General features: G+C 46.3%; 1 protein-coding gene across 1 annotated transcript; it reads left to right on the top strand.

Moving 5' to 3' along the window:
• Window positions 1-1,770: 1,770 nt before the first annotated feature.
• Window positions 1,771-11,159, top strand: GCM2 (glial cells missing transcription factor 2). Its single transcript, XM_075540622.1, has 5 exons — window positions 1,771-1,860; window positions 6,892-7,144; window positions 7,809-7,921; window positions 8,592-8,717; window positions 10,245-11,159. Exons 1-5 carry the CDS (start codon window positions 1,771-1,773, stop codon window positions 11,157-11,159), a joined length of 1,497 nt encoding a protein of 498 aa, XP_075396737.1.
• The last annotated feature ends 430 nt before the right edge of the window (window positions 11,160-11,589 follow it).

Below are 11,589 nucleotides of genomic sequence, written 5' to 3'. Positions count from 1 at the left end.
CATTTTCCCCTTCCTTCCCCTCCCCCTCTCACAAACTCTCGATAATTAATAATTATTTTTTCATGTCTTACACTGACCGCTGTCTCCCTTCATCCACTTTCAATTACTTCTTTAACACACTTGAAGGCCCAGAGAGAAGGAGAGATCAGAGGCACCTGCATGAGAGCCTACCTTCCTTCTCCCCTCCACCTGCTCTGGCTCACTGCCTTCAAAATCCCAGGGTCCCTTCAGAACTCCCCCCACCCTTACCTCTAGCCCCAACCACACACACACACGTACACGTTAGGGCACACCCCCTCAGCAATTCCTGGGAGCTTCACAAACCAAACCCACTGCCATCTAGGCTATTAGAACTCACAGTGCCCCTCTAGAACGGGGTGGAGCTGCCCCTGTGGTTTTCCAAGACTGACTCTACAGGAACACAAAGCCTCATCTTTCTCCCACAGAGTGGCTGGTGGTTTCAAACAGCTGACTTTGTGGGCGGTCACCAAGGGGTAACCTACTACCCCACCAGAGTTCCAAGAGCTTGGATGTCCTTTTTCTATGGTGCATAGAGTGTGCTTTGAATGTGCAAACTCGGGCGATTTTAAAGTTGGGCAGGTCTGACACCATGTGTTCCCTGTGCCACTTGAAGGGGCCCCACCGAGCAGTTTCTATTGAGCATTGCTGTATCCATCCTGGTGAGAGATCACACAGTGGGCTACACCAATTCGTTCCCATTTCAGAGGCTCCATGGGTCAAGGCGGATTGTGTGGTCTTGCTCTGCTGAGTGTAGACCGAGAAGAAATGGAAGGAGGGAAACTGGCTTGGAACACATCAGATACCAGTTTTCATGGATGAGAGTAAGGAGAGGGTGGTTGTGCCTTGCGTGCGGCACCATAGTAAGTAAAAGAGTCAACGTTTTGAGTTGTAAATTTGAGCTGACAGCATGGAAACACGATCTAAAAGATGTTTGGACAGGGATGCAATTCTACTGCGTGTTTGCCATGGGCGACATTTTCCTGGGCAAGAGCTCTGGAGACCCAAGGAGACCGATCCCAAGGAAGCGTGGACTGCGAGCGGCGACCAAGAGTCCCTTACGTGTGGGGGAGCGGGGAGGGAGGGGAAAAAAAAAAAGAGGACCTGATGCAAAGGGCTTAAGTGGAGAGTAAATGCTTTGAAAATGTAAAAAAAAAAAAAAAAAGAGTCCCTTATGTGATGCCCGCAGGGTCCTAAAACCGAGTGTTGGACTTCGCTGGGAAGCGCACGCCTAGGAAGCTTCCACACACGGAGGGGCACGGTCTGGGAAAGTGACCTTCAAGTTCAGTGGAGCCATTCCAACCCCCCCACGCCCTTTACTAGGTTGACTTCAGTTTACCTCCGCCCCTTGGGTTCAGCTGAAAGTCTTCCTCTGCCCCTGACTCTGTCTGTGAGGGGTGGCGCGGCCTCTCGGATGTGTGGAGCAGGGACTTGGGGCGCAGACAGCGGAGACTGGCGACCTGCCTGGAGGCGAAGTTTTATGAAGGTGCGGGCAGCCTCCCCACGCGTCTTCACTGCGTGTAGGGGAAGAATTTTCAGCACCGCCTTCGTGGACAGGGCCATTTCCCCGATTGCTTCGCAGCTAGTTTTCTCCTTCTCTCCCTCCCTCAACCTCACACGCACAAAAACACGGACCGACCTCTGTCTCCTAAAGGAGGAAAGGGGGGAACGTCACCTTACACGCCTCTGGGCTCCCCCCCCCCTTCTTTCTTCTTCTGTCTTTCAGAATCCTGAACCAAGAGAGGGGAGTAAATGCCTGCCGATGCCGAGCCGAAGGTGGACGACCTGTGCTCCTATGGGATGACGTTCAACTGGGACATCAACGACCCACAGATGCCGCAGGTGTGTGAAACCAAGTGTGTGCGCGCGCGCCCGCGCGGCGCTCTCCATCCCCAAAGACGGGAGATGATCCTCAGGCCCTTGCACTCTCTGAGCACGGCACCAGCGCCCCTGACAGTTCTCAAATGTAGGGGGAAATTTTCTGGACTATGCAAATGGAAGCGCTGGGCCCAGAGACAAGCCTTCTCCCACCCCTTCCGTGAACTTAGCTGAGAACACTCGGCAAACCGAGCGGGAAATGTCAGTCTGTCTCTAAGTTCCCGGCCCTCCGCGGGGACTCGGTGCCTCCTTCCTGCCCTCTTCTTTAAATGCAGCATGACTTTGGTGGGGAGTAAGGGTGGGGGAGCAGACATTGGCATCTCTTGTCCTTAACTAGAAATCCAGAAGAAAGCAACAGGAAAGAAAGAAAGAAAAAACTCAAATGTATATACATGCCGGTGCTTCCCAGTCACAAAACTAGTGGTGAGATTCTGGCCATTTATGCTAACACCTGTGGATGCTGAAAGACAGACCTGGCTCTAAGAGCCTGGAGTCACAGTAACAAAGGCATGGGTGCTCAGAGAGCCTCTGTAATTCAGAGTTTAGACTACAGTGTCTGTGTTTATTTCTTCTCCAATGACAGAACATCTTTAACCTTCAAGGGTGAGGAATTTTTAGTCTGTTTGTTGTTTCTGTTAATGACTCAATGCCATTTAAGACCGTGCCCATGGAATGAGAAATACAATTGGTCATATTGAGGAATAATTTTTGAGTCCTGGATGTGTGTAAAGGGAGGCTGGAAGTGGTGGACCTTGACAATGTATTTGGGATTATTTCTGTGACAAGTAGGAAGTTCAGATGGATGACATTTCACTAGGTTGAGGTTGTGCTGTCTCTCAAGGGGATTCCTCTTTTTGTAGGTATTCGCTTGCGGTAGATTTATGTTTGTTGGTTTTAAAGTCTGTTTACTTAGAGACAGGAGCCCTGGTAGCATAATGGTTATCCATTGGGCTGCTAACCACGAAGTCAGCAGTTCAAACCACCAGATTCTCCAGGTAGAACCACAATAAAGGCTCAGAAACTCAGAGGCCACTGCTCCTGTGCTATAGCTTGGCTATGAGTCAGAACTGACTCAATGGTGGCGAGTTTGGTGCTTTTTGTTACTTGGAGACACACACACACACACACACACACACACACAACTATCATTTTTTGTGTGTGAAAGAAAGCCACATTCCATGATCACAGACTCTGTCCCCAAAAGTCTTCATCACAAAGAGAAAAAAAAAACACCCTAATACTGGATTTAGAAATGCACTCCTCCAGTATACAAAGGGGCTTTAAAAAGCTCATGAAAAAATGGAATGGAAAGATAATGGCATTTCCCCACAAAGGTTTGGAAACCCCCTTATAATGCAAAAATGACTCACCTCTTAAGGATGTCGAGACCTCCTATGTAAAGATGTTGTTTCTGCTTTGGGTGTGGTGACCTCTCCAAGGGACAGGGGCCCTGGGGTGGAGAAAAAGGAACCAAAAAGGGAGCCAACTGCCCAAGCCCTGCTGTGGCTGACTGGCTGAGAGAACTGAGCTGGCTGCATGACCTTGAGAACGAGTGCAAAGGATACTCACCTGTCATCAAATGATGAAACTAGATAGCAATCTCAAATTCTACCTCTGTGTATGTGTGTGTGTGTTGGTGGGGGACATGTGTGTGAGTGCCTGCCAACACATTAGAGTAAATGAAATCTGATCCTGAGACCCTCTGCTGTTATTTTGTTTTTTAAATATTGTCTCTGGAGCTTCACCTCCAGACTCAGCACTTTGGTAGCTTGTGTGACACACCTGGCCTTGTCTACACTCTTACCAGAAATGCTAAAAAATATTCCCTTCTTCTGGGAAAACGTTAATTTGATGCTAATAGACTCAAAGTGAAACGCTAACTTTTAAAGCAAAGACATTTCAATTTAAGGGAAACTTACCATTGATAATTTGCTACTACACAGTTCACTTTTGACTTAAATAGATACACTAGTTTATGTCTCTTAGTGGTATTGATGATACTAATATCACATCTTTGTGGTTTGGGAAACTAAACTAGCCATTTATCTTATTAATGTTAGAATGTACACTACTAACAATGCCTGAGAATATTTGTGTTTTGCCAATGTTGGATCTAATTCTCCTGAGGTGGCAGAAGGAGGGGAATTCACAAATGGTTACTACTCTGACAATACTCTTTGGCCCTTGGGTAGACCAGGAGAACCAGTGGGACCTGGCTTTCCACATTTCTCTCTGTTTAAATCCTAGCTCTTCCCCATAGGCCAGTAGCTAGCCAATCTCTCTTCCCGTATCCACAAATACGAGTAAGGATGCCCGTGTTGCAGAGTTGTTGGGAGGGCATAGACATTGTCATCTGAAATCTAGATCCAGAGCAGTATAGTTTTATGGACCACCCTGTGTCTCCCAGCTCTGCCCTGGCAGTGCCAGAAGACCCATAGATAATATATAAATGAACACACCTGGCTGTGTTCCAACAAAACTATATTTATGTGGATTGAAATCTGAATTTCATACAATTGTCATGTGTCACCAAATAGAATTCTTTTAAAAATTGATTCCCAGACTATCTAATAGTATAAAACTCATTCAAAGCTCACTGGCCATACAAGTAGCAAGCCAGATTTGGCCAGTGGGCCTTAGTTTGCCAACCCCTTCCCTAAGGAATGGAGGGGTGTTGGAGGCAGAGTAGGTTATGCACAGGGCTGTGAACCTCAAGATCAGCAGCTGAAACTACCGACCACTCTGTGGGAGAAAGATGAGGCTTTCTACTCCCAGAAAGACTCCCTCTTGGAAACCCACAGGGGCAGTTCTACTCTGTCCTATAGGGTCACCGTGAGTTAAAATCAACTTCATCACAGTGAGTCTTTTGGCTCTAGAGAGTGCCTGGTAGATAGTAAATGCTCAGTAAATAGCGATTTTAGATTAAGCTTATATGCGAGGAAGACGCTCCTTGCAGTGTAAGTAACACATAAGGTGAACAAAGGCCCCCAAAGTGTGAAGACAAAAGTCATGCTCAATGTTTTGGACATAACTTCTTATTTCTGCTTTGTGGCGCTTTGTCGAAGAGCATAGCAATCCCGTTTTAGTCCAGGGAAACGTGCAGCTCCCAGCAACCAGTGGCCCTGTCCACTTCCTTGTTATGGTTAAATTCTTCATCACTCAACGCTGCTTTTTAACGCACAAAGCTCCTTAGCTGGAAACGGGAGGAAAGCTGTTTTACCCCGTTGGCTGTGCTCTGGGCAGCATTGCTGATGTGACTGGAAGGCTTGGGGACATCCAAGGGCTTTGCAAGGAGAAGGCCTGGGTCCTGGGAAAGAGAATAACTCACAAGTGAATGCTATTTACAACATTTACAACATTCTGCTCACTTTTGATACTCGTAGATGCTTTCAACCTTTAAAATCACATACTAAAGAGCTCAGAGTCTGGGCTCAAGTCCTAGTCAATGAACCTCTCCAATGTTAGTTTCCTATTCTGTAAAATGGGTATACTTAGAGTACCTATTGTCTGTCTGTTTGTCTGTCTGTCTCTGTGTGTGTGTGTGTGTGTGTGTGTTTGTTGTGAACGCTAGAGGAATTAATACTTTGTGACTCAATGGGTAAGCACTGATCTACTAACTGGAAGCAGGCCTGGCTGGCTATGTGCTTCTAGAAGCTCCAGGGCTCTAGAACTCTTTGGAGTAATTCTACTCTGCACCTGGCGAGTCGGAGTCAGCTCTGCAGCTACCAACAGAAGAATAGCATTTAGGAGATAAGCACACTGTACGCATTCCTTCTTTGGATTACACAGTTGGCAGAAAAGTGAACAAAGACTGCCAGCCTGGCATTTTTGCGATGGCATAGTTTCTGAGTTTTACAAGCCTTCTGGGTGGATAAAGGACTCATTTTTATTCTTTTTTTAACAATATTTTTATTGACATATCTTACTCATTCTAATATATCCCTTCCTTTCCCATTCAGTTCTGTTGTTCAATCCCATCGGGCGGGGATATATAATTATCAATGCTATCAACTCCCCTCTCCCGGCCCCCTTTCACTTCCCATACCCTTAGGGAGCCCTTACTCCTGTCAGTGACTCTGAGGGGCCCTCTATCTTGACTACCATGTACCAAGCAATCTTAAATGAACAAACGAACACACGCACTGATGAGGTATACCATGTATGGATCACAATAGTAAGGAGAGGAAATCTTAAAGAACTAGAGGATAGTTGTGTGGTCCATCAGTGCCACACCACACCCTGGATTTATCCTCTGTTCTGTGAATCCCTTCTAAGATGGACTGTCCAATAGTCTTCCTGGTGGACTTTGGGTCTCCACTATATCCCAATTTGGATGTGTGCTTTTTGAACTTCTGATACCTCTCCCCACTGACACCTCATGATCACACAGGCTGGTGTGCTTCTTCCATGTGGGCTTTGTTGCTTCTGAGCTAGATGGCCGCTTGTTTAACTCCAAGCTTTTAAGACCCCAGACACTATAGCTGTTGATAGCCAGGCACCATCAGCTTTCTTCACCGCATTTGCTTATGCACCCATTTTGTCTTCAGTGATTGTGTCAGGGAGGTGGGAATCCTACAGTGCCACATTATTAAAACAAACCATTCTTGTACAGAGGTAAGATTTAGGTGGAGGCCCAAAGTCCATCTGCTTCCTTACTGTATTTACATATACATACATAAACAAATACACACTTATTTATATGTATATGTTCACACACACAAAACAAATACATATTTATATGTTCACACACACACACATATATAAGGTTTTGGTTTTCGTTTTTCCCTCCTACCCCACTATTATTCTTGCCCATAGTTCGCCTCTCAGTAATTCCTCTCAGATACAGTTCAATTCGTCAAACATGCCCAGAAAAGCCACACCCTTATCGCCAGGACTCAATTTTAATCCAATGCATTTGGAGAAAAAGAACCGCAGTGATGGGTGCAGTGTGAGCTGGACGAACATGACGACCCTTCCGTGTCACACCCCTCGCAGGAGCCCACCCACTTTGATCACTTCTGCGAATGGCCAGAGGGCTACGTGCGCTTCATCTACCGCGGAGACGAGAAGAAGGCGCAGCGCCACCTGAGTGGTTGGGCCATGCGCAACACCAACAACCACAATGGCCACATCCTCAAGAAGTCCTGCCTGGGCGTGGTCCTGTGCTCGCAGGCCTGCGCCCTGCCAGACGGTTCCCGCCTGCACCTGCGGCCCGCCATCTGCGACAAAGCCAGGCTGAAGCAGCAGAGTGAGTGGGGGGGTGGGGGGCGGGCCAGGAAGGGTCTGAACGCCATAAATGCCCTGCCCCCGACCAAGCTCTCATTTTTTCCTCAGAAGAAGCAGGCTTGGGGTTGTTATTCAGTAACATAAATACTGTTTAATTACTCGTTATATATAATAAATAATGGTTAAACTCACTGCCCTCAAGTCAATGTTGACTCATAACGACCCCCTGTGGGTTTCCCAAACTGTAACTGCTCACTGGAGCAGAAAACCCAGTCTTTCTCCTGTGGAACTGCTTGCTGGTAGTTTCGAACTGCCAACCATGTGGATCACAGCCCAACAGGTAACTAATACACTACCGAGGCTCCTTAAATTGGTTACTATTAATTAGGAGTCTGGGTGGAAAATGGTTAAGCACCGAAGCACCAAGTAAAGGTTGGCAGTTAAGAATTCACCCCGGAGTACCTCAGAAAGAAAGGCCTGGCAAACTGCTTACCAAAGGTCACAACCTCGAAAACCCTGGAAAGCTCAGTTCTATTCTGACATACATGAGGTTGTCAGGAGTTGTCACCGACTTGATACCAACTTGCTTGATTTGGTATTATTCATTAATTATTTCTAATATTAGAATTTCAATTAATTAAAAAAACTCATATTAGAATGGCTATTCCCCCCTCTGGTCTTTGCAGGGAAAACATGCCCCAACTGTAGTTCTTCTCTGGAACTGATTCCGTGCCGAGGGCACAGTGGGTACCCTGTAACCAACTTCTGGCGGCTGGAGGGCAACGCTATATTTTTTCAGGTAGGAGGACGGAACCATACAATACAAGATTTGTTTTTTCCATTTACCCCTGAGCGTCAAGATTCTTGCCAGGTGCCTTGGGAACTCTGGACCAAACCAAATATAGCTCGAATGGCCAGAAAGAGTAGCTGGAGCTCCCCCATAGACTTACCTGGCTCGGTCGAATTGGCTCACCTACTATGTGAGCTATCACCTGACCTGCAAACACCGAAGGGTGAGTGATCGTGATCCAAAGTATAGTTATTGTAGTTCACGTAGAAGGATGAATTGTAGGTTATCTTTTAAGATGCCTTTAACTAATGCTGCCGAGTCCCCATGACGCTGGCTGGTTGATGCTGGCTCGTCAGCACTGGACTGCTCACTGCAAGGTGGGCAGTGCAAACCCACCAGCCGGTGTGGGGCAGAAAGGTGAGGCGGTCAGCTCCTGGACACTGCTAATCCATTCATGGCCTCAGACATCCGACAGCCTGTCATTATCACTTGGAATCAACTCAATGGCAGTGGGTGAGTAAAATGACTCATGGCTGTCATATTAGTTCATGATATTTTTCTTTGTCATTTTGAAAACAAGGTAAATAGGAAATCTGAGAAAGGCATCACCGATTTGGGGCTGACATTATTGGGCTTCTTCAGAAGAGTAGACATGTGCTTTATTTCTTCATCAATGCAGGCCAAAGGGGTTCATGACCACCCAAGACCAGAGAGCAAATCAGAGACTGAAGCTAGAAGAAGCGCCATCAAGAGACAGATAGCCTCTTCTTACCAACCCCTGAAAAAGAGGATTAGAGAAGCCGAGGTAATTGCGGAGCTGCCATTGTGCTGTGGTTTGTGTGTGATTGCATATTTTTGTTTGCTTTTCATTGTAAAATACGCCGATAATTGCCTGGAATATGAATGCCGTGCATTAACTACAAAAGTTTGGTTTTATGTGAAAAGGCTCTCTCTCACAAAACATGTCATTGAATCAGCATTCTGGGTAGGATTTTTAATTCCTTTTTAAAGAAAAGAAAAAGCATCTATCTCACCAAGCAGTGATAGAAGATGGATGTGTTATGACATCCGTGTACCATGTCAGCCATCCAGCAGTAACACAGAATAAATATGTCCACACCACCTGCCAGCCAGGAGTGCCTCATGGGGGGAGTCCTTTCAGTTATTCACATGAGAACAGGAGAAATTTCTCTGGACAACTTGACCTTGTTTGTGGTTCCCACCCATCAAAGCATGCCAAGCAGTCAAAAGCATACTGTCTCCATAGCAGGATGATTCTCGGGCCCAGCCATGACTCCAAGGGGTTCACACATGTAATGACCAGCAAAACCCCAAGAGGAGATGACAATGATTGAATCTCATTTTTATTTTTGAAAGTTAAAGGGATTTATTAAAGCCAAGATGTCATTTGAGTGAGAAAGAAAGAAGACCTCAAGGTCTGAAGCTCAGGAATTCTGGGGAGGGGCCTAAGCGACACCTAATTATAGTGCTGCAGGAGGAACTGTGAACATAAGGCAGGATAAAGTACAGCATGCTCTTTAGCATGAATATCTGCATTAGTACAGCTGGACACATTGGCTGAAATACACCTTTGTAAATGTTTCTGATTTCAGAGGTGGTTCAACAGCCCCACAGAACAATGGATTACAATAACTCAATGGCGGCTGTCAGGAACAGATTGTTAAACATTATTTTGCCCAGCACATTAGATCTTTTAGAGTTCTAACACAGAGTTTGATTAAAGTTGGTTATAGGTTTACAGTCACAGCCTAGCCACAAAACCTTAATAATAGTGTCAACCTCTAGTTCCACAGGGGAAGAATGACTATGAACTATGATGGACTAGCTCTTAAATGTGTTAGCCTAGAAATGGCATGTCATATCACTCATAGTTCATTGGCCAGATAAGCCTTCATAAAGATTCAAATCTGTCACTTGGGAACCTTGGTCTTTAAACGGGACTCTCAGGTGTTTGTAGAGGTTAAATAACTTGCTCAATTCATGAGAAATAGAGCTAGAATTTGAACTCAGCCTGATATAGCTCCTAAACTTCGGTTCTCATGAACTCAGTGTAGGAGAACAGGACTGTCTGTTGCTCTGACCCTTCCTGCCTGCCTTCCTCAATCAGCAGTGTGGTGTGGGATGCTCAACAAGCTCAGACTCTCTGACCCTTGGACCACATGCCCCAACCAGCCAGGTACCTAAGCAGTCCAGCATTCATAACACAGAACCCACCAACCAGAAGTTATCAATAACTTGATCTGCGCTTGTGACCAGTGAAGATATTCACACAGTTTACACATATTATATCTATGTTTGTATCATTTTTTAGACAGAAGACCATCGAGACTGTAGTGGACATTTCCAAAGCATACCTCCACTGGAAAATCCAGAACAGCTTGATATCATCACTGACATTGGCTTCCCAATTTCAGCACAGCCTTGCCTCTCCTTCCCAAACTTGGATGCTTACAAAGCTTCCTGTGACCTAGCCATCTTCCAAGAAGACGTCATGCCACCCTTTCAGAAATACCCAAGCCCAAGCATCTACATGATGAGGCCACCTTGTAGCTATGAATTGGCAGGCCCTGGTTATACGCCCTCCAGCCCGTACCCCACCCTTTGTAAAGATTCCACCATGAGCCCTAATGACACCGACTGGGTCCATCTGAATTCACTGCAATATAATGTCAATTCCTACAGCCACTATGGGAGAAGCTTCGATTTCACCAGTAAACAGCCAGCTCTTGGAAGACTTGGCCCTGGAGAGAGGACTGACCAGGCACAGTTCCAGGCCATGCCCTCTTACCCTTATAACCCCGAGCACACCTGCAGGTTCCTCACGACTCCTTCCCCAGGTGTCCCAGGCCTACAAACAGTGATCACGACCACCACCCAGGTGTCCTACCAGGCCTATCAGCCCCCGGCTCTGAAACACGATGATGAAGTACATGAGGGTAAGAGCCTTCCAAGCTGCAACTCTGCTTCTGAATATGGCCCTGCATCCATCTATCCAGAGGGCTGGTATCTTCCAGGTAGAGTCCCCAGGGAAGCCTCCCCAACACCTTGGAGAATTCCTGAAGACTGTTTGGCCCTCAGATCCACACTGGCTTTTTCTCAAGGGTCAACTCCCTCCAGGGCAGACCAAGCAGAAACATGGGCGGTAGGCCCCTCAAGGCCAGGCTCTGCAAACAGTTACTCAGATAAAGTTGCTCCGCTCCTTAGCTATGACATGGAAGACTTTTGAGAGAGAATCTGAAATCCAACATAATATTGAGGTACATAATATAAACAATGAAAGTGAGCTGGGCAAAGCGGGGGCAGGGGGACAGGGGAGAAGGCGGGCATCTTACGTGAAAAGGGATAGCTAAAGTAGCTAAAATGCTAGTTGGGAGAAGTGGTTGTTGGTTGAAATGCTTAGATAGAGGCTGTCAAATACCTTTAGAACGAAATTTTTAATATTTTTCTTTCTGGAGTCTTTTCGCAAAGTTTTATTTAATATTTTTAAAAATCATTTTATTGGGGGCTCATACAACTCTTATCACAATCCATACATCCATCCATTGTGTGGCAAGCACATTTGTACATTTGTTACCATCATCATTCTCAAAACATTTGCTTTCTATTTGAGCCCTTGGTATCAGCTCCTCATTTCCCCCCCCCCTCCTCCCCACTCC

This window comes from Tenrec ecaudatus, chromosome 1 (assembly GCF_050624435.1).
Source record: "Tenrec ecaudatus isolate mTenEca1 chromosome 1, mTenEca1.hap1, whole genome shotgun sequence".
Lineage (NCBI taxonomy): Eukaryota > Metazoa > Chordata > Mammalia > Afrosoricida > Tenrecidae > Tenrec > Tenrec ecaudatus.
Note: the sequence above shows the minus strand (reverse complement) of the source record. Positions and strands in the feature narration are given on the sequence as shown.